The sequence below is a fragment of the Blennius ocellaris genome (genome assembly GCF_963422515.1).
Source record: "Blennius ocellaris genome assembly, chromosome: 15".
Classification (NCBI taxonomy): domain Eukaryota; kingdom Metazoa; phylum Chordata; class Actinopteri; order Blenniiformes; family Blenniidae; genus Blennius; species Blennius ocellaris.
Genome location: NC_137664.1, coordinates 24,645,443 through 24,669,807, shown reverse-complemented (window position 1 = coordinate 24,669,807; position 24,365 = coordinate 24,645,443). Strand labels below are relative to the sequence as shown.

The following is a 24,365-nucleotide window of genomic DNA, read 5'->3' as shown; positions in this document are numbered from 1 at the left end:
CTGTGGGTCAAACAACCCCCCCCCCCCCCCCCCCCCAGGAGGCCCACCTGCCACTTTGAGAACCACCTCTTCAATTTAAAGGGAAATACAAATAAATCAATGGCAAGCATCGAACAGACTCGTTTTGCATCTATAAAACATGTTGGTATGAAGTGAATCTTCATATATTCTCATATCTCCTGGTGTTGGAAGCCCACCCATATATTTTGCTCCTCAGGTTGAATAATTGTCTCTATTTTGACGACATCAATGCCAGAGCTGAAATCATGGAGTCATCGGATAGAGACGTCAAGACATTCAGACTATTTTTTTTTAAAAAGCTTAATCTTTTGGCAGTGCGGATCAACATTAGAAAGTAGTCAGATTACCCCGGCAGTGCTCCCGCTGACAGCTCCCTCTCTCCCTCCAGGTGGGCTCCCACAGAGAAGACGGAGGCGGTGTGGGCGGGCTGCGCAGTGGCCACTCCATGGCGGGCCAGGGGCCGGGGCCTCAGCTGCCGGTCCAGTCGGCCACGTCGCCGGACCTGAACCAGCCCGACCCGTACCGCGGTGAGCCCCTCCCCCACTTTCCCTTTCCCCCACCCTGGAGGCTGCAAGCCTCCTCATATTAACCACAAGAAACAAGAAGAAATGTGAAAGCTGACAGGAAATAATGGAATCAACCAGTTAAAGAGGAGATCGATGTGCAGGTGCACTGACACAGAAATGTAGATGAAAGATGTGGAACTGAAAAAAAATATGAATAAAAGAAAAGAGAAAGGTTTTACTGTCAATCAATAGTAATTAGTGGTAATTTAAAATTTGCATTTCACTTACAAATATGCAAATCTTTATGTTTTTGCAAATACAATTATTATTATGATTATTATGATTATGATTATTATATTATTTAGTAGTAGTTGGAGTATCAAATACTACAATATTAATTATTATTGCGATAATATTATATCTTACTTATAATCATAGTATTATAACACTTATGTAGAAATATTTTACAGCATTTCTTATTCATAATAACTTATTTAAATTATTATTATTATTCCTCATTTTGTTGAAGTATTTAGAAAAAAACAAGAGAATAAACATATTAAGAGTCTTCCATTCAAGTAGTAGTAATTTGCTTTGAAAGGAAAAAATACACTTCCCCATTAATAATAGAAGAGAAAAAAACTTTATCAGAGATAAAATAGAATTAAAGCGACTCAGCAGGTAAATATGAGCTCCGGTTTTTCACTGCTGTCTTTTTTAGAGGCTTGAGGCCAGTGATAGCCACGAGAATCCCAATAACAAAAGAAAAGGAGGGATGAAAAAATTTGAGGAGAAGTGACAAAGGAAAAGGTTTCAGGTTCTCAAACGTCTCAAACATCAGCTTGCGGACAAAGAGGAGAGACGGATTAAACACGATAAGAAACTGGAACAGAGGATGAAAAGAGATCCAACAGGACAGAAACAATTCAAATTCAATTTTGACAGTTTGTCCTGTTTTTATGAAGTCATGTGACCAAACAACAGCATTTCCCTCCTCATGCTGGAATATTTCAAACAAAAGGAAGAATACCTGCCAGCAGCTGGAGAAAAAAACAGCCATGAAAGAAGTGGAAGCATTAAATAATCAGTGATATGTGAGTGATTAGAAGAAAATGAAGCATCAAGTTCACAAAGTTGACAAACGCAGTTTGAAAAAATAAATTAATGAGGATGGTAAACAAACGGACGTGCGTGTGATATAAATATGGAGAGAAAGTGTGTGTGTGTGTGTGTGTGTGTGTGTGTGTGTGTGTGTGTGTGTGTGTGTGTGTGTGTGTGCGTGCGTGCGTGCGTGCGTGCGTGTGTGTAAATTAGCCCCAAGCTCATTTTTTAAAAGCTGAAAATGACTCTGCTGGCAGCAAAGTTCAGCCAGCGGCGACCACAGCCAAGTGTGTAATGAGGTGAGAGATGAAAAAACACACACACACACACACACACACACACACACACACACACACACACACACACACACACACACACACACACACACACAGGCTGTGCAGCCGCTGTAAGTAAACCAATGTAGCATTAGAGAGTTTTTGGCACAATCACTGGGCTGCACTTTCCTCCTCGTGGCTCTCATCCTCTCAATTTCCAAATAAAGATGAACTTCTATCATTTACATTAAAGTACATTTTCCATTTATATTTACATCTACATCATTTAAAGCGCCATGGCTGATTTACTCTGATTTCATCACAAACGCCGATCCATAAAACTCCATCATATACTGTACATGGTTCAACACGTTGACATTCTTGAAGATTTTAATCTGTACCATAATATGTTTTATATAAAACAGCCCCAAACCAAACTAATGTACCGAGTCATAGTTTCTCGTGTGATTTTTTTGCAATCACTTCATGAAAACTGCATTTAATTGATTGAAATCTTTAATCGACTGACTGTTTTTAGCCGGTAGTCCCAGTAGAGGACTCAGACACACGAACAATTAAATTAAATTCAAATAAAGAAAGCGCTCTGTCACATCAGCACAAATACCGTCATATCAGCCACGTAAATATTTGTATTTATAACAAACCCTTACTACTAATTGTTCCTGCTTTAGCTGGACTCCTTTACTGAAAGAGGCGTGGCGCCGTCTTCCTTCTCCGCTTTACCAAAACACCAGAAAACTGCAGGAAGTGCTCTAAACTCCAGTCTCATTCGGTCGGTCCAGCGGCATAGGAGCATCAAAATCCTGTTAATGTATAAACTTTAGGATAAAAATAGTTGTTTCACCTCCTGACTGCATCTTTACAAAACCTGAAGAAGGGGGAATTTTTTAAATAGAAAATAACTTCTCAAATTGTTTTTTCATCTTTCACTGTGTGGATTGATGTATGCAACGTCAATACTCACTTAAAGAGTATTGACGTAGCATTAGCATTTCAGAGTAAATAAATGAGAGACAACAGGCTGACGGAGGTTGACGGAGATAATGCACACCATGGCCAACACCAACAGGCCGGGCACAGCCTGTTTCCCTCCACAAGTTCCACTCTCTGTCAGCCCCACATCCAGACACACAAAGTCACTGCAGTGACACACAACAGCCAATTGTACGCAAAGAGTCGTGCAAAACAAACACCAGCCCGTCACTCAAGGCTGCAGACAAAAGGCCTCCAGTCACACAGACAGAGATTCAAAATGGCCGACAGTGGGCTCTGTGCGTGTGTGTGTGTGTGTGTGTGTGTGTGTGTGTGTGTGTGTGTGTGTGTGTGTGTGTGTGTGTGTGTGTGTGTGGTGTGTGTGTGTGTGTGTGTGTGTGTGTGTGTGTGTGTGTGTGTGTGTGTGTGTGTGTGTGTGTGAGAGAGAGAGAGAACAGTGCTTGAGTGTTTTGTGTTGACTGAGATGCTGGCAGCGTCCCAATGACAGATCTATAAAGACCACAGTGTTGTGTGGATAGGGAGAGAGAGAAAGGGGAGAGAGAGAGAGAGCGACAGTTCATTTGTAGTGTGACTCACCCACAGTGAATCGACTGTATACCACCAGGCCTCATTCACCACACGTTATCTTGACAGGAACCTTCATAACAATATCAGGACTCCTCATCAAAGTTAAGTTTCTAATTGAAGTGTGCAAAGGTCATGGATGGATGGGTGAATTGGATGGATGAGTTAATAGGTTACCAGAACAGAAACAGCAACTGAAGGTCGCTGGTCATCGTGCTGGTGTCGTTGGGAAACGAAACAGAAAACGATGACCTTGTGTTTGTAGCCTTGGTTCAGCAGAGCAGACCTTCTCAAAGCTTCGCTCCCCTCCTCACAGCTCTGTCTGGAGGCCTTCAGGGTCAGAGCGCCTCCTCCGTCAGCTCCGAGATCAAGTCCGAGGACGAGGGCGACGAGAACCTCCTGCAGGATTCCAAGGCCCTGGATCCCAAGAAGGAAGACCCAGACAGCAAGGATCTCAAAGGAATTGATAGGTCAAGATCTAGGTAACCCCGCCCAGTCCTCAGACGTTCGCTTCCATCAAACCCCTCAGGTGGGCCGGGACAAGTCTTGTTTTCCCCAAACACTCTCGCGCTTCGAGACCTTCCTGCTTCCACGTATGAAGAGACACACATGGTGGAGACACCACTGGCCGGTAGAGTTTTAGAGAATGGGCGACAGATTCTTACCAGCAGGAGGGATTATATTATTGTTAGTCTCCTGACATGTCTTTTACAGTCATGTGACTTTCTTTGTAATTGTCAATCAATACTGGTTATCTGTTAGTACGAAGAAGCTCTACAAAGGTATTTAACTCAATTTTCATGAGGGAATTTTCTAACTTGTAATTGGTTTTATTTACAAGACTTAAAGACTTAAAAGGTTCTCAAATACAAGATCTACCTGGGAAAGAAATAAACAGAAATAAACAGAATTGTCACCTTTGTCGCTGAAAGAGTTGTTGGAAGGGCTTGAAGCTTGGAGTGTTTGGGGAACCAGCCTTTGGACTTTGATGAAGTGACCAAGTGTGATGAGAAGCAGCTAAATGCATCAGTTAACGCAGAGAATTCATCTGAACCGAGTCCCGGCATCCACCTGGTGGCATGCTGGCTCCTGGCTCCTTTCCTCAGTCTCTCCACGGTCTTGAGCCTGGTTTTAGCTGCTTCTCACGCACGAGAGTAGAGCCAACGATTCAATATTCACAAAGAAGTGCTGACTCGACGCCTCCAGACAAGGAAAAGCAACGCCAACAAAGAAAGTCTTGAACTCACGAAGAGGATTTTCCAAGCAGAGTGTGAAATGCCATCTTGAGCACAAATGAAGCTGATTTTGAAGCAATAGAGATGAAAACTGTTGGCTGTTCTTGTCCTGGAGGCATCTGAGGAGCCTTCATCCCTCCATGATGAACAAGCAGTTTATCGCAGTAGCTTTAGCACGGTAGCTTTAGCAGGTTAGCTTTAGCACGGAGGAGGAATGGAATCAGACACATTTGGATCCCAAACCCAGAAATCATACATGATGGTGGCGGTCATGTTGTCAATGATGATGATGATGATGATGATGATGATGATGCAAGCATGTGTGAAAACAAAGGTAAGGAACATAGATGAAGAGCTTGGGACCCTGACGGAGGCCCTCAACCTCCAACAGGTCCACGATAAGTTTACTGATAGCTAATTAGCTTTAGCATGTAATTTGCACGATGAGGCTGAATCTATTTAAAAAAAAAAGGCATATCAAAAGCTTTTGGGAACAAGATTTCTGGATATTTACGCTTTTTGCATTATTGAGAAGAGATAAAAATGAGTGTTGATGGATTATGAAGATGGATGTCTGAGACTCCTGCTCAGCATTGCTCTGTAAGTAGCAGCCTGGGTTAGCTTATCATCATAGGACTTCATGGCTTATTTAGTTTACGTCATTATTTAAATTATTTAGCAGTGTGAATTACTCTCATGTATTCCTCTTCTCAAATTCTGTTCTCACTTCTTGCAAAGATTGAAGAGTGTAGAGAAATGCACATGTGTCTTCATCTGGAAACCATCCCCTCTGTCTTCCTCCTCCTCTGTCTCATCACCAACATTTGCCATTGTAGCAACAACGACGACGAGGATCTGTCCCCGGAGCAGAAGATGGAGCGCGAACGGGAGCGAAGGATGGCCAACAATGCACGGGAGCGACTGCGTGTCCGCGACATCAACGAGGCCTTCAAAGAGTTGGGCAGGATGGTCCAACTGCACCTGAAGAGCGACAAGCCGCAGACCAAGTTACTGATCCTGCACCAGGCCGTGGCCGTCATCCTCAGTCTGGAGCAGCAAGTCCGAGGTCAGTCCACAGGGGGCGACACTCTGCTTCAAAATACACTTCATCCAATCACTGAACTGCTGGTAAACTACTTCTTCAAAGAAGGTTCCCTTTGCTGGTGGCATAGATGTGCTGTTGTTAACAACTGGAACATACCAACAGTATAACTGCAGCTCTATACGACTGGAACATACCAACAGTATAACTGCAGCTCTATACGACTGGAACATACCAACAGTATGACTGCAGCTCTATACGACTGAAACATACCAACAGGAACATACCAACAGTTTGACTGCAGCTCTATACGACTGGAACATACCAACAGGAACATACCAACAGTATGACTGCAGCTCTATACGACTGGAACATACCAACAGGAACATACCAACAGTATAACTGCAGCTCTATACGACTGGAACATACCAACAGGAACATACCAACAGTATAACTGCAGCTCTATACGACTGGAACATACCAACAGTTTGACTGCAGCTCTATACGACTGGAACATACCAACAGCATAACTGCAGCTCTATACGACTGGAACATACCAACAGTATGACTGCAGCTCTATACGACTGGAACATACCAACAGTATGACTGCAGCTCTATACGACTGGAACATACCAACAGGAACATACCAACAGTATGACTGCAGCTCTATACGACTGGAACATACCAACAGCATAACTGCAGCTCTATACGACTGGAACATACCAACAGTATGACTGCAGCTCTATACGACTGGAACATACCAACAGTATGACTGCAGCTCTATACGACTGGAACATACCAACAGTATAACTGCAGCTCTATACGACTGGAACATACCAACAGTTTGACTGCAGCTCTATACGACTGGAACATACCAACAGTATGACTGCAGCTCTATACGACTGGAACATACCAACAGCATAACTGCAGCTCTATACGACTGGAACATACCAACAGTTTGACTGCAGCTCTATACGACTGGAACATACCAACAGTATGACTGCAGCTCTATACGACTGGAACATACCAACAGTATGACTGCAGCTCTATACGACTGGAACATACCAACAGTATGACTGCAGCTCTATACGACTGGAACATACCAACAGGAACATACCAACAGTATGACTGCAGCTCTATACGACTGGAACATACCAACAGTATGACTGCAGCTCTATACGACTGGAACATACCAACAGCATAACTGCAGCTCTATACGACTGGAACATACCAACAGTTTGACTGCAGCTCTATACGACTGGAACATACCAACAGTATGACTGCAGCTCTATACGACTGGAACATACCAACAGTATGACTGCAGCTCTATACGACTGGAACATACCAACAGCATAACTGCAGCTCTATACGACTGGAACATACCAACAGTTTGACTGCAGCTCTATACGACTGGAACATACCAACAGTTTGACTGCAGCTCTATACGACTGGAACATACCAACAGTATGACTGCAGCTCTATACGACTGGAACATACCAACAGTATGACTGCAGCTCTATACGACTGGAACATACCAACAGGAACATACCAACAGTATAACTGCAGCTCTATACGACTGGAACATACCAACAGTATGACTGCAGCTCTATACGACTGGAACATACCAACAGTATGACTGCAGCTCTATACGACTGGAACATACCAACAGCATAACTGCAGCTCTATACGACTGGAACATACCAACAGTATGACTGCAGCTCTATACGACTGGAACATACCAACAGTTTGACTGCAGCTCTATACGACTGGAACATACCAACAGTATGACTGCAGCTCTATACGACTGGAACATACCAACAGCATAACTGCAGCTCTATACGACTGGAACATACCAACAGTATGACTGCAGCTCTATACGACTGGAACATACCAACAGCATAACTGCAGCTCTATACGACTGGAACATACCAACAGTATGACTGCAGCTCTATACGACTGGAACATACCAACAGGAACATACCAACAGTATGACTGCAGCTCTATACGACTGGAACATACCAACAGTATGACTGCAGCTCTATACGACTGGAACATACCAACAGTATAACTGCAGCTCTATACGACTGGAACATACCAACAGCATAACTGCAGCTCTATACGACTGGAACATACCAACAGTATGACTGCAGCTCTATACGACTGGAACATACCAACAGTATACCTGCAGCTCTATACGACTGGAACATCAGCTGCTTCTGTCTTGGCTGATTTTGTCACAACAGAAGAGTCTCTTGTGTTCATGGAGATGGGGTGAGGAGCTTGCTGAAAAGTAAGCTCCTCACCCCATCTCCATGAACACAAGAGAAACTAGATGATCTGCATTTCCCAAGGCAAATGCATGATAGTGTGAATGCTGCTGGCAAACTGTAATGCTACCTGCAGCCGGTAGACTGTAATGATTTGTCCTGCCGGCCCGTCTCTGGTCTGGACTGAGAGTTTAAGAAAGAGTTTAAAGACTGGCAGTTTAAAAAGGGTGAAGAAGAGGGTGAAGAGCACATATGAAATGTTTGAGACTTAAAGAACTTACGAGTTTGAAAAAAGTTTAAAGGTCAAGGTTTAAAACAAAGTTGAAAAAACATTTGCATAAAGTTGAAACAGTTTAAAAAGTTAAAAGTTTGCAGCTCAATGAAGCTGAAGTGTAAAGCTGACCGAGCTCGAGAAGTAGTTTACAGGTGTAAGAGTTTTGGTGACAACGATTCAACATTAAGTATGAAAGCAGAGAACGCTCTCTGATATTTCTAAGAATAACACAGCAGAGTTGATAGAAAATATATTGTATAAATGGTTGCAACACAAATTGAACTCAAACATCTACAAGCGAAAATAGAATCAACCTGGTGTCACAACATGCACATATGTTCCAACAACCGTTGGACATGTCGGTAAACAAAAAAAACTTTGTCCATGTATGTTTTAAGTGACTCAAGCCAACAAACCCACGTGAGCAACAGTGGAAAGGAAAAACTCCCTCTTATAGGAAGAAACCTTTGCAGAACACGGTGTGTGTGTGTGTGCGTGCGTGCGTGTGTGTGTGTCTGTGCTGGTTTCACTCAGCCGATGTTGTGGGGATGACACCTTTCCTCTGGGTTTCATTGTGTCCAAAAAGCTTGATTGTAGTTTTACAAATGTTGAAGGAGATGAAAATGTGGGGCTGGTTCATGTGGTGTTGTGAGAAGTCCAGCAGGGGGCAGCAGTGGCACCTGTTGATCGTGTTCAGAAACAAATGGCTGAAAGCTGCAGCACTGTTGATGAGCGTCCTCTCTCACTCAGAGCGGAACCTCAACCCCAAGGCAGCCTGCCTGAAGCGCCGTGAGGAGGAGAAGGTGACCGTGACGTCGGACGGGACCCCGCTCTCGCTGGCCGCCGCGCACCACGCCGCCGCCGCCGCCGCCACCATGGGGGACGGGCCCAACCCCATGGGACAAATGTAAAGCCCAGGCAACATCTCCTCCCCCCTGAATGGTCAGAAGATTTCACTTAGAAACTAATCTGCTGTTGTACCTCTAACTCCAAACAAACTATTAGAGGACAAGAAACCAGACCAGAAACTTTCAGAAAAACACAAAACACACCTCGTCAGGTGTTCACCTGGTTACGTTTTGGTTTCCAGACAATGAATTGGAAAAGGACATTTTGGTTTATATGTTTGGCAAAATGACAGCTCTGAGAGTGTTTGGGTATTCGATCACGTTCTGTCTGTGTACGTTGAAACCAGTTCACCATTACAAACCTGTTTGAACGTTCTCGTCACCAAAGATGGAAAAAATCCTCGGAATGAAAACAAATCTCTGGAATATCTGAAAGCTTCCAAAATCACCAGTACGCGAGGAGCTTAAAGCCAAAGTGAATTTGTTTTAATGTTCATACTGTGTGGAGGAAATAATCATCAACAACCGTAAAACAGCTTTAGTGAGAAATTAGGGAAAACATTTTGGAAATTTCGGACTAAAAACCAAATCACAAATCATTTTATTATTTGAAAGTATAACTGTGAGTTAAGTTATTTTACACAAGATACCAGACAAACTGCCGTTGATATTTAGTTCATCCAGTTACACGTCTCCCTTACTTGTTAGTTTTAGTTATTTCTGCACCAAATATATAAGCTGGTATGTTTCAAGCATTTACTTTAAATCAATTGAATTCAACTTTATTTATATAGCAGCCAATACAACACAGACGTCTCGAGGTGCTTTTAACAGAGAAAGGAGAAAAACCCAACGGCTCTTTATTTTTTAATACTTAAAGCAGTAGTCCTGAAGTTTTCCTGATTTACGAAGTGAAATTTTTCAAGAATGAAACCAAAAAGTCTTCAGATTTTTCATTTTATGTCTTGAAAGAATTAAAAGATTCACACAGTTTGTTTACATCAAACTGCGGTCAAATTCATCTTCAAGTATAGCTGAAATGATTTGAGGTGCATTGATCGTCACTCCTGGTTTTCAGGACAGAAATGGTTCCAACCTGCACAGACCGAGTGTCTCTCAGCTCTGAAATCCAGTTAGTTTCTGTCTGGTTTGGGTACATGGTAACAACAGATTGGCAGTAAGTGTGATTTTAATGTGTGACTGTTACTCTGTGCTGCTCCCCCTCCTCCCTGTGTTCCTGTCGTTTGCTGTGTTTGCATGTTCCCTGTCAGAAGAGGTTCAATATCAACTTCAGCTCATTTCTTATGTTTTCTAGTGGCAGAAGTTTTCAGGTTGACGAAAAGGGAACAAAATTACCAAATAATTATCCAGATTGTCAAAATTTGATTTGAATCCATTTTATTACCAACAAAATTTTGAAGTGGATATTTATGATCGCTGGAGGATGAACACTCAAGGATTGTTCTTTCATGTTAATCGTCTTGTTTTTTTTTTTGTTTTCTTCTGACGTCAAAACAGAAAGTCTGCTCCTATAAAATCAACACCAAACTTCACTTTTTCATTTTAGTTTAATCTGATCAGAAGTAGTGAGGTTCAGTCAAAGCATAGCAATTTGAAATGAGAGATCTTTAACTGCAACAAGCTCGCCAGAAAAGCTCAAAATAGAAATGTTCTAAAAAAAACTGTAAGACATCAGTAAACAAAATGAGAACAGAAACCAAGACAAAGCATTTCAGTATCACCTTCAGTGAACTCTTCCATCATGACATACATTGAATGGATTCAACTTCCATTGTTTATTACACTGTTGATCACATTCATACTCGAGTGGAGGCTGTCAGTCCATCCTCAGGGCTTTTCCACCAGAAAGAACCAGGTTCTGGTTCTGGTCCAGGGCCAGATTTAGCACCAGTTCTTTGTCTTTCTACCACCAAAGCCTCGGCCTATCAGGGGCTAAACTGGTGCTAAGCCGGCCCCACATTGTTGCTGGGCCAGAGTGGAGCCTGACACGCCATCAGCTGGGGGTGGAGCGAGTCTGAACACGGAGCCCCGGAGCGGTTATAGAGAAAAAAATAAAAACAATGCAAAGGAACGAGATAATTGAATCCGCGATCGCGGAGCCGTGGCTCTCGAGATGCTGCAGAGCTCCAGCGCTGTCAGCTGGTAGGATATATCATTTAGAAGTGGTTTTCCATTGTCGTTATTTTCATACTTTTCATGGTAACATCATCGTAAATAACTTCACTTCCAGGTCTTGTTTCGCTTTATGACCGCAGGCTGAGCTCTGCATGAGGCAGCAGGGGGCGCTCTGCTATGAGAAGCTCCATTATTGTTTTCTAAACACAGAACTTTAGAATGAAGCAACACTTTTGGTTCATCAGTGACTAAAAAATAGTTACTACAGTACTAATGCAGTACTACTACTGTAAATGAAAGCTGGATTTTTTTAACCATAAAATGAGCCTTTTAATGGCTTCATGTGAAAGAGAACTTTAATCAGCATGTGTTTACATAAGTTTCCATTTTAAATGGCTGCAGAACTGCGTTCTATCATTCTACACCTCCATTCCTCCTGATGCTGAAGCATTTGATTCAGACAATCTAGAAATAAAGTGAAAGGAGCAGAAATCCACTAAGTAATGCCCAAATGTTGAAAAATAAGCCCCAAGCTCATTCACACATTTTATTTTCCCTCTCTGGCCACTAGGGGCTCCAGACTAAAACAAGACAGAAAAAACACTAATAGAGCGACAAGGAGACTCAATGTTTTCTGGCTCTTTGGTCTGAATCCGAGGTTCAGGACAGACTAGATGGAGCGACCTGGACTAAACTGATGAATACAGTCTGTCCCTGGTTCCTGGACCAAACTACTGTTACAGTCCGTCTCCTGGTTCCTGGACTAAACTGATGAATACAGTCTGTCCCTGGTTCCTGGACCAAACTACTGTTACAGTCCGTCTCCTGGTTCCTGGACTAAACTGATGAATACAGTCTGTCCCTGGTTCCTGGACCAAACCACTGTTACAGTCTGTCCCTGGTTCCTGGACCAAACTACTGTTACAGTCTGTCTCCTGGTTCCTGGACCAAACCACTGTTACAGTCCGTCCCTGGTTCCTGGACCAAACTACTGTTACAGTCTGTCTCCTGGTTCCTGGACCAAACCACTGTTACAGTCCGTCCCTGGTTCCTGGACCAAACTACTGTTACAGTCTGTCTCCTGGTTCCTGGACCAAACTACTGTTACAGTCCGTCTCCTGGTTCCTGGACCAAACCACTGTTACAGTCTGTCTCCTGGTTCCTGGCCCAAACTACTGTTACAGCCTGTCTCCTGGTTCCTGGACCAAACCACTGTTACAGTCTGTCTCCTGGTTCCTGGACCAAACCACTGTTACAGTCTGTCTCTTGGTTCCTGGACCAAACCACTGTTACAGTCTGTCTCCTGGTTCCTGGACCAAACCACTGTTACAGTCTGTCTCCTGGTTCCTGGACCAAACTACTGTTACAGTCCGTCTCCTGGTTCCTGGACCAAACCACTGTTACAGTCTGTCTCCTGGTTCCTGGACCAAACTACTGTTACAGTCTGTCTCCTGGTTCCTGGACCAAACCACTGTTACAGTCTGTCTCCTGGTTCCTGGACCAAACCACTGTTACAGTCTGTCTCCTGGTTCCTGGACCAAACCACTGTTACAGTCTGTCTCCTGGTTCCTGGACTAAACTGATAAATACAGTCTGTCCCTGGTTCCTGGACCAAACTACTGTTACAGTCCGTCTCCTGGTTCCTGGACCAAACCACTGTTACAGTCCGTCTCCTGGTTCCTGGACCAAACCACTGTTATAGTCCGTCTCCTGGTTCCTGGACCAAACCACTGTTATGGTCCGTCTCTTGGTTCCTGGACCAAACCACTGTTACAGTCCGTCTCCTGGTTCCTGGACTAAACTGATAAATACAGTCTGTCCCTGGTTCCTGGACCAAACTACTGTTACAGTCCGTCTCCTGGTTCCTGGACCAAACCACTGTTACAGTCTGTCACTGGTTCTTGGACCAAACCACTGTTACAGTCTGTCCCTGGTTCCTGGGCCAAACTACTGTTACAGTCCATCTCCTGGTTCCTGGACCAAACCACTGTTACAGTCTGTCTCCTGGTTCCTGGACCAAACCACTGTTATAGTCCGTCTCTTGGTTCCTGGACCAAACCACTGTTACAGTCCATCTCCTGGTTCCTGGACCAAACCACTGTTACAGTCCATCTCCTGGTTCCTGGACCAAACCACTGTTACAGTCTGTCTCCTGGTTCCTGGACCAAACCACTGTTACAGTCTGTCTCCTGGTTCCTGGACCAAACCACTGTTACAGTCCGTCTCCTGGTTCCTGGACCAAACCACTGTTACAGTCCGTCTCCTGGTTCCTGGACCAAACCACTGTTATAGTCCGTCTCTTGGTTCCTGGACCAAACCACTGTTACAGTCCGTCTCTTGGTTCCTGGACCAAACCACTGTTACAGTCCATCTCCTGGTTCCTGGACCAAACCACTGTTACAGTCCATCTCCTGGTTCCTGGACCAAACCACTGTTACAGTCTGTCTCCTGGTTCCTGGACCAAACCACTGTTATAGTCCGTCTCCTGGTTCCTGGACCAAACCACTGTTATAGTCCGTCTCTTGGTTCCTGGACCAAACCACTGTTACAGTCCATCTCCTGGTTCCTGGACCAAACCACTGTTACAGTCCGTCTCCTGGTTCCTGGACCAAACCACTGTTATAGTCCGTCTCTTGGTTCCTGGACCAAACCACTGTTATAGTCCGTCTCTTGGTTCCTGGACCAAACCACTGTTACAGTCCGTCTCTTGGTTCCTGGACCAAACCACTGTTACAGTCTGTCCCTGGTTCCTGGGCCAAACTACTGTTACAGTCCATCTCCTGGTTCCTGGACCAAACCACTGTTACAGTCCATCTCCTGGTTCCTGGACCAAACCACTGTTGCAGTCTGTCTCCTGGTTCCTGGACCAAACCACTGTTATAGTCCGTCTCTTGGTTCCTGGACCAAACCACTGTTACAGTCCATCTCCTGGTTCCTGGACCAAACCACTGTTACAGTCCGTCTCCTGGTTCCTGGACCAAACCACTGTTACAGTTTGTCTCCTGGTTCCTGGACCAAACCACTGTTACAGTTTGTCTCCTGGTTCCTGGACCAAACCACTGTTACAGTCCGTCTCCTGGTTCCTGGACCAAACCACTGTTACAGTCCGTCTCCTGGTTCCTGGACCAAACCACTGTTACAGTCCGTCTCCTGGTTCCTGGACCAAACCACTGTTACAGTCCGTCTCCTGGTTCCTGGACCAAACCACTGTTACAGTCCGTCTCCTGGTTCCTGGACCAAACCACTGTTATAGTCCGTCTCTTGGTTCCTGGACCAAACCACTGTTATAGTCCGTCTCTTGGTTCCTGGACCAAACCACTGTTACAGTCCGTCTCTTGGTTCCTGGACCAAACCACTGTTACAGTCTGTCCCTGGTTCCTGGGCCAAACTACTGTTACAGTCCATCTCCTGGTTCCTGGACCAAACCACTGTTACAGTCCATCTCCTGGTTCCTGGACCAAACCACTGTTGCAGTCTGTCTCCTGGTTCCTGGACCAAACCACTGTTATAGTCCGTCTCTTGGTTCCTGGACCAAACCACTGTTACAGTCCATCTCCTGGTTCCTGGACCAAACCACTGTTACAGTCCGTCTCCTGGTTCCTGGACCAAACCACTGTTACAGTTTGTCTCCTGGTTCCTGGACCAAACCACTGTTACAGTTTGTCTCCTGGTTCCTGGACCAAACCACTGTTACAGTCCGTCTCCTGGTTCCTGGACCAAACCACTGTTACAGTCCGTCTCCTGGTTCCTGGACCAAACCACTGTTACAGTCCGTCTCCTGGTTCCTGGACCAAACCACTGTTACAGTCCGTCTCCTGGTTCCTGGACCAAACCACTGTTACAGTCTGTCTCCTGGCTCTTCTATGAGCACTGTCAGCGCTGATCGGTGAGATCAGTGACGTGTCACGTTTTGGAGTGACGTAATGACGTGGTTCTCACTTGACTCCATTAACTGTGGAAAAAGAACCAGTTCTTTGGCGGTGCTCATTTAAGAACCGGTCCTGAACTAGAACCTGGTTCTTTCTGGTGGAAAATCCCCATCAGAGCAGTTTGGGGCTCAGTGTCTTACTCAAGGACACTTCGACATGTGGATAAGGGAGATGGAAATCAAACCTGCAACCCTCCGATTGGTAGACGACTGCTCGTCTAACTGAGCCACATTGAGTTCCCAGCTTGCAATGCAAGTGAACAGCTGTTTGAATGAATAACAGCCTAATTTTTCTAATATTGCCACTAATGTGGGTGCAAAGATGCCGGAAATACTTAAATCACATTAAAGATCTGCCTTTTTATTTCCAATATTCAATAGAAGCACATGTTGTGCAATATATAGTTCCTCCTTTGACGGCAAGGTGGCAGTGTTGAGACGAATCCTCAGTGAGCGAAGGCAGTGAAACAGGAAGTCCGGTCCAGCTGTGCTTGCGATGTTAGCATACGACACGAGAACAGAACAGTTTGTTCAATCGCCTCGCTGCAGTTCTCCTCTTCAGTTTCTTCTTAATGTAGCTAGCATTTTTACTTTTGAGCGATTTTTAGTCATTCGTATCTGGACATTTGTAAAATGGAAAAAAGTATCGTCAGGGCAAAAAGAAGAGGCTGGTCTTTATCTCAGCCCAGAGAACTCATTTCTCTTTCATATTTACTGAATAGCGTAGGTCCTTGCCGCGAGCTGCAGTGTTAGCATGCTGGTTCCCGTGTTGGTGTGTAACCTGTGGATTTCCTTCCTCATCCTCCCCTGTCTCATCCTGTCCAGGTCCAAGCTGCCAGAGTTCATCAAGATGATGACCGACCACTTCCTCTGACAGCGTTTCCATGACAACCTGGCGTTCGATCAAACCCGTTTACTTCAACCTTGACCAATCAGCTTCTCCCGGACCCTCGGCCTGACGGATCAGTTCGGGTCGTACTCTACCCACCCCACCCCCCGCCCTCCCTCCTTCCCCTCCCCGGCCACCGTTTCCAGTCAACAACACCAACTGCACAGTCACATTCGTCGCTTTTGCCACTTTGCATTTCCAGCTGAGGTGAACTGGAGCTTGTTTGTGGAGACGTTGCCGCGGCCGCTGTCAGCACAGCTGCTAGCAGGTGGCGGCTTCCGACACTAAGTGACGGCGATGGACACACGCCTTCGGAACCACATCATTCAAGAAATTCTTCTTGTTCTACATGTTTTATCAGCATTCACAGTTTTGTCGAACAAAAGGGTTCTATATAAATATATATAGTATAAATATATATAATTATATATATTGAGAAAAGGGAAAAAAAATGACAAAAACTTGTTTCAAAAGTGTAACGTGGGCGTTGGCACCGAGAAGGGATGGGATGGGGAGGGATGTTCGGAACGGAACAAAACATATCACAAAGTGTTTGAAGAGATTTTTTTAATAAAATAGTATCATTGCGCAGCAGCTGCTGAATGCCGCGCGAGCTCTGAACGGCAATCTAACGCCACACTGTGGACGAAGCTGTGCCTGCAGCCTCCTGGATACAAACCGGTCAGATACACTCCACAATCTAACTGAACTGAAACACAGTGAAGGCATGAAGGCTGCATACTCAGACCCCCCCCCCCCCCCACACACACACACACACACACACACACACACACCAAACACCACACACACACACTGGACATTTCCTTGAAAAGTACAAACTTTCAGGCTGTCTAGTGTAAAACCAGTCTGAACCTCAACATCTTGTTCGTGCACCATTTACAATCTGATTTATCTTTGTTGGTGTGTATCTACTGGGAGGAAGAGAATCAATCATTGACTCAGTAACTCAATCAGTGGCCGTGGGGACTGGGCTGTTGGCGTTGTGGAAGGTGGAGGAGGTACATTAGAAGACGCGAACAACAGTATGCAGTGTTGAACGTCAAGAAAAAGTGTACTTCTAACTTTGGTGGGGGTCTTGATGTCTTTGTTGGTGTTCTTTATTGTGGGTTTGTAGTTCAGAAAGAGTTCCAGCAAACGTCCACAATCAGTTTCTGTGGTCAGATGATGGGCGGAAGTGGAACAGAAGGCATACGATCAGAGGTCCGCTGGGCAGAGCGCTACAGTAAACGATGATCGACTGGCCTGCAGACCAAATGTTTGACCGATTAGGTGAAACTTATTGCACATTTAGCACATTCCCTGACCAAACCGTGTGCCCCCCGCCGAGATAGACCGAATCATTCTTCCTGCGGGTGTTACTTTGAGGGAGACGACGTCCTGAGAGCTCCGACGGGAAATCCACAGAATCAAGGGAACAATCATCAGGGTGAAGGTGCATCATTCTTTTCTGGGGCCAAGTAGCAGTATTCAAAGCATTCCTGTGTTGGATTCATAAGAGTCCCTCCATTCATGGCCAATCGTGACCCCAAATGCTCTGACCCCAGCCTCAGACCTGCCTCCTGCCCAAGGTACCATCACCAGTGGCAGGGCTTCACACCTGCTCTCCTGAACACAGGGAATCATTCTGGAACTATCAGGACGGTCTCTTTTAGTTGTTGCCCTGGCATTGTGATCCTTTTAGCACAGACAACAACTGGAACAGCTTTTCTTTTGGGAGCTGTCTTACACAACTAAACCCGACCAGGAAAAGCATAGCTCTGACAAAAACCAGCGTGAGAATGTGACGAGGTGGGCTTAAGGAACCAGAAGAGCCATTCACCATCCCGAAAGCAGATTTGACCAGAATGTCAGCAGAAAGTGGCTGCAATATGATCAGTTGATGGAGTTGATGGCACCAACAATGAAAGACCAAGTGAAAACAACATCTTGGCTTGGTGGTACTGCCAGTGTTTCTCACAATTAGCTGAGTTCAGATGTTGGCCTTGGGTCCCAGACTCCAGCTCCATCATGGGTCACCAGTACATGTGAAATCAGACTGTAGGAGAACCAGTGAGGTGGCATCACCCATCAACACTGACGGTGAACCAGTTTCTTGAGCAGCAGCAGTAAGTGTCAGAGTGCTTCAGGAGCATTGACAGGAAAAGTGTGATCGGCAAAGACAAGCTGTTCAACAGGGAATAGTGAATGACTACTGCTATGCAACAAGTGTGCGCTCTGTCAACCCACAAGGCCAGTTGGAACGTCTGCTTGAGCATTGATGGCGATCCGGAATGTTCCTCTCAGCTGAGTTGGAATGGATGATTATGTCTGAAGCCCAGTCCCAGCGCTCTGCCGACCTCAGCCTTATTAGCCCTGAACCCGAGCCCCCGCCACGCCCCGCCCCCCGGCCTCCTGCCCCACCTGACCAGTCCCACAGATGCAATTTGAACATTCACACTTCTACCAATGTGCCTTTTTAGAGTTCATATCATTGGAGTTGCCAGAGGAGGACATTTACCTGGTCTTTTAATAGGATGCAAGCTTAGGGAAACCTGTTCTTAGTCGTTAGGTTCTATGCAGTCAGGTTTTTTACCAGACCTGGGAATTTAAAAAAAGCTAAAAAGGAAAAAAAAGTATTTTTGGGATAAAAAAACAAAACAAAACAAAACTGTATTTAATGTACTGTACGCTTATATGTAAGTAGACAGCGTGTTCTGGCTTTGAGCCGATGGGACGGACGCTTGATTTAGCAAAACTAGCCCTACCCAGTCCCCGTCCTTTCCCGATCGCCTCGGCGCCCCCATGACACCTGACCCCCCCCCTCCTGTTCCAAGCCCCGCTCCTGTTTCCATGGTGAACCACGCGTCTCTTCTTGTATTATAGCTTATCAGCTTTTTATCAATATTTGATCGGCTTGTCCGTGAGCCAATGTAGTCTTCAGTACAAAGTGTGTGGTCGTATGTTGTAAAACTTTTTTTTCTCCCCCTTTCTCGCTCTCTCTCTCGCTCTCTTTTATAAGAAGAATCTTTTCTCTTATCACTTTTTTGTCTGTTCCGGCGGTTTACATGTCGAATACAGAAAATCACAAAAAACTAATAAAAAGACAAAAAGACATCGTAATTTGCTATCCGACAGTTTTTTTGTCGGAGGTCATTTTGACCGGCCCAGTCAACAGGAAGGCACGGAAACTGGAAAAGAATCTATTTGAATAAATCAATCTATATATAAATGTACAAAAAAATATATACGATATATAACGAGGGTGCCATTTTCTGTTCTCTTTACTTTCGTTTTCACGGGGAGGAATTATTTTCTGGAAGACTGAACTTAGCGGACGTTGGCGAGGCCCCTCAGCATTATCGATTCTCAAACGGACTTTGTTGTATTCTCTGTTGTTGCCATGACAACGCCATCTGACCCACAGGACAAAACGGAGCTCCACCGGCTCCGTCCACCGCTCACTATCCCAGGCAACAACAACAACAACAACAACAACACACAGACATTTGTAAATTGTATGCAACAAAATGGCAAACTTTACCATTATTTTAAAATTGTGTACGTAAAAGTTATATTTTTACATGTAGACTGTTGTTATTTTGTGTTTTAGAAATATGTTGTATTGTTTTTTTCTTTTTTGTTAAAAAGATGAAAAAGTAAAATTCAGTGTGTGTTGAAAAGATGTGTCACATTGAAAATGTAGTGAAGTCAAAAAGTTCAAATAACTTTTTTTTCTTTCATTTTTCAGTATTCTGTTGTTTTTCTTTTGTTTTTTTACCTGTGGGACGTTCGCGGAGGGTGGGCGTGAGGAATCACAAAAGATATGCGATGTTGATTTGACTCCACGCCTCATGACATGACCATTTTTATTGTATTTTTTGCGAAGGTGTGTGTAAATAGTCGTCAGCCACTTCCTGTGGGGTTGCTGTGGGTGGAGATTTTGCCGGTGAATGACGACGATCGCGACGATGAACTTTGTTTGGTTCCGTTCTTCTTTTTTTGGTTTTAAAGTGAGGTCGTGTTCGTAGCCAGGTGCCAACTTCTGTAGTCTGGACCAGTGGTGCTCAGTGCTGTTCGTGGTTTTGGTCGCCGGCCATGAGTCCAGTCGTCGTCTTCGCTCACACTTTGCCTAGCGTGACTTCCGTCAGAGCCGACACGAGACATTTTTTTCTAGCGCCATGAGAAGAATTTTTTTCATCTTTCGAAAAAAGACAAAAACTGGTTGTAAAAAAAAATAAAAGATTTTGTCTCGAAAATAAAAGTTTCTTTTTGAAAATTTAGCTTGTGTCGTAGGCGGTAAATTAAGGATTAAAATAAATGAGGATGAAATCCTACCTGAGGTACCCAAAGAGCGTTCACAAATGTAATTGACTTGTGCGCCCCCCAGTGGCTGTGGGCTCGCTCTGACTTCTGTGCGTTCCTTTTCTTGGAGATGAGTTGTAAATGTTGATGTGAATGTTAAATGAAAGACCTTCAGCACCTGGTTCAAAAATAATATATTTGGAAAAAAAGATTGGAGTGTTGCTAATGTAAAGGAGCAGATCGTCAGCAAACAAACAATCTCTTCAGCTGTTTCCCCAAAAACAAATCCGACCGTGTGCGAGGCAGTTTCACTCCTTTTTTAGTGTTTTTGCCATTAAAATTGAGCTTTTTTTGTCAAAAGTTAAAGCTGCTTTGAATCGGACCTAGGTTTAAACACTAGGATTGAATCTGTCTGTGTAAGTGCTAAATGTATTTTTTAAGTAATGTTATTTTTTTCTTTGCAATGCTTCATTTCATATTTTCTCTTTGTTGTATAATCAAGTCATCTCCCGAATTACAGTATCTTCATTTTTATGTTACCCTGGTGTTTCTATTAGCCAAAATGTTAACTTTTTTTCCCCCCTTTTTCCTCCCTGTTGTACATACACACCTCATTTCTCTTTTTCAGTGACTGTGCCATGAGCTTTGTAATCTGTTACTCTGTACCAGTTTTACTGCAATAATGAGTTGAATTCGAAAACGGCCACTCCTGTCCTTTGTTTTCCCGCAGTGCAAAAACACGCATCCTTTGTTTGGTTTCATCAACGAGCAATCGAGTAAATCTAGAAAACATCGACAGCACATGCATCTGAACGCCTTTACATTTATATCCAGCGATTCTATTAGTTAACAAGGCAAACAAGAAGGAAATGAAGCATTCACCTAAATGATGCTAATCATGGTCTTGTTTTCCAGAAATAGACAACAACTCCTTTAAAAGTTATCAGGAAAAGAAAACCTCAGTTAAAACCATTAACATATCAACACATTAATTAAAATAACATCAGTATAAACCCAAACAATTCCGTTTTCATATAATGTTGATTTAATTAGTGTGACGTCGACAGTCTGTAATGTTGCTGCCAGACCAGTTATATTAGCATTGATATTCATCTCTTTACGAATCGTGATCTTGCCTTTGCCATCTGAGAACATCAACATTCCCACTGGAGTTGATGGTTTAAAATGTGTTCACTTCCTGAGTCTTTGGTTGATTCAGGCAACATTTTTAGAAACGATGGAGGTTTGTTTCCAAATCACTGAACATGAACCCGAACTCTCTGGACTTGATCTGTGCAGAATCCAGCATCCATCCACTCATCCGTCCACTGATCATCATCTATCATTCACCCATCCATCATTTTTCATCCTTCCATTCATCCTTTCATCTATCATCCACCCACACATCCATCATCATCCATCCACCCACCCACCCATCCATCCATCCAGCCATCATCATCTATCCATCTTTTCATGCATCCACTCACCCATCCATCTAGTCATCATTATCCACCCATCCATCCAACATCTTTCTGAAGTCTGATGGACGGTCTTTAGTTGGAGCTGAGACTGAATGGAGGTCTGCTTTAAAATCATTTTTCAGTGTAAATGTGTCTAGGCTTTGTCTTACAATCTCAATTCTACAGATTTAAACCAATTCATATTTTTTTGATTAAATGTTAAGCATTGGTCTTTATCCTTTTGAAGTTGGAATCTAATGGATTCCCTGAATTTATTCAGGTTTTGGAAACACAAGGATTGTTTGGTGTGTTTGCTGAGCGGTCTTGCTGCCTGCTGTGCCTCATCGTGACACATCATTCCATGGTTCAGCATTCACACAGGTTTGCCTTCTGATTGAAGTGTTTTCATAATTTGAATTATACCAACATGCAGAGCTTCTCCCTCCTCTGAACTCCTCTCACAAACCTGTGATTGCTCGTTTTCTCCAGTGAGTCTCTTTTTACACCACAGTGAAAATCCTTTCATACACAATTTGGGGCAAGTATAAGGAAAAACAGGGGGAAAAAATAGAATCCAGCCCCTTTCAGTATGTCTTTCTTTTTAGGGGGCTCATATCATATTTGATCAATTGTGAATATGACAGGCAGTTTCGTAATCATTCCAGCAGATGAGCAGCGGTTGAGATCTGAGCTGAGGCTTCAGAAGTCGCCGTTGGATCCAGGTTCATCTAGGTTCCTGTTCACCAACATTCTGTGGAAATAAATCCCAACGCCTCCTCCTTCCCCTCACAGCTGGTGAACAGAGAGTTTGGGGTGTTTGCCCACAGTGGACTTCAGAACCTCCAAGAAAACTGTGTGAATTGGCGCTGGGAATTTTCACCACAGTTAAACAAAAATAAGAAGTGTTTCTGCTCACACTTTATGACTTCACTAAAGATCCTATTTTACCCTTTACACTTCAGAATGAAAGAACAGTCACTGCGTGCATCATCTACGAATTGTTTTATTTGGTTGATACGTATTTCCTAGCATTAGAACGTCACTGGACTTTCTCTGTGTTCTCACCTCTGAATTTAACAGAAGTCTCTTAAATTGTAAATGTCAGTCTACTTCTGGTTACAGACTGAATAAAATATCCAAGTTTTTTATAAACAAAAACATCCATCTTCTGACAATGTGAGAATAAGGGAACTGCTTCCAAATCCAAAGTTTAAAATAGAGCATCTTCCTCTTCTAATGTTCAGATTATAGAGCATCTTTGTCTAACGTCCCAATTATAAAGCTTCTTCCTCTAACACCAGATTATAGAGCATCTTCCACCTCTAATGTCGTTTTTAGAGCATTTTCCTCCTCTAACATCAGATTATAGAGCATCTTCCTTTAACATCCAGATTTTAGAGCATCTTCCCACTCTAACACCAGATTATAGAGCATCTTCCTTTAATGTCCAGATTATAGAGCATCTTCCTCTAACACCAGATTATAGAGCATCTTCCTCATCTAACATCAGATTATAGAGCATCTTCCTCCTCTAATATCAGATTATAGAGCATCTTCCTCCTCTAGCATCAGATTGTGGAGCAATCTTCCTCTAACTTCCAGATTATAGAACATCGTCCTCCTCTAACATCAGATTATAGAGCATCTTCCTCCTCTAATACCAGATTATAGAGCATCTTCCTCCTCTAACATCAGATTGTGGAGCATCTTCCTCTAACTTCCAGATTATAGAACATCGTCCTCCTCTAACATCAGATTATAGAGCATCTTCCTTCAACATCCAGATTATAGAGCATCATCCTCTTCTATCATCAGATTATAAAGCATCTTCCACCTCTAATGTCGATTTTAGAGCATTTTCCTCCTCTAACATCAGACTATAGAGCATCTTCCTTTAACATCCAGATTTTAGAGCATCTTCCTCCTCTAACACCAGATTATAGAGCATATTCCTTTAATATCCAGATTATAGAGCATCTTTCTCTAACATCAGATTATAGAGCATCTTCCCCTAACTTCCAGTTTATAGAGCATCTTCCGCATCTAGCATCAGATTATAGAGCATCTTCCTCCTCTAACATCAGATTATTGAGCATCTTACTCCTTTAACATCCAGATTATAGAGCATCTTCCTTTAACATCCAGATTATAGAGCATTGTCCTCATCTAACATCTAAATTATTGAGCATCTTCCTCCTCCAACATCAGATTGTAGAGCATCTTCCTCCTCCAACATCAGATTATAGAGCATCTTCCTCCTCTAACATCAGATTATAGAGCATCTTCCTCCTCTAACATCAGATTATAGAGCATCATCCTCTTCTATCATCAGATTATAAAGCATCTTCCACCTCTAATGTCGATTTTAGAGCATTTTCCTCCTCTAACATCAGACTATAGAGTATCTTCCTTTAACATCCAGATTTTAGAGCATCTTCCCCCTCTAACACCAGATTATAGAGCATATTCCTTTAATATCCAGATTATAGAGCATCTTTCTCTA

The 24,365-nt window shown here is 43.6% G+C and overlaps 1 protein-coding gene across 3 annotated transcripts in view; it reads left to right on the top strand.

Moving 5' to 3' along the window:
• Positions 1-21,096, top strand: part of tcf4 (transcription factor 4) — a gene marked incomplete at its 5' end in the record, with an annotated part of 300,703 nt that extends 279,607 nt beyond the window's left edge. For 2 of the 3 annotated variants that reach the window (XM_080510102.1, XM_080510104.1), the window contains 5 exons: positions 410-548; positions 3,798-3,951; positions 5,553-5,782; positions 9,050-9,206; positions 16,037-21,096. In XM_080510102.1, the coding sequence (XP_080366228.1) occupies positions 410-548; positions 3,798-3,951; positions 5,553-5,782; positions 9,050-9,206; positions 16,037-16,085 (729 nt within the window). In that variant the 3' untranslated portion in view covers positions 16,086-21,096. Of the gene's footprint in view, positions 1-409; positions 549-3,797; positions 3,952-5,552; positions 5,783-9,049; positions 9,242-16,036 lie in introns of all 3 variants that reach the window. The other variant, XM_080510103.1, reaches the window with a different exon arrangement.
• Between the last annotated feature and the right edge of the window lie 3,269 nt (positions 21,097-24,365).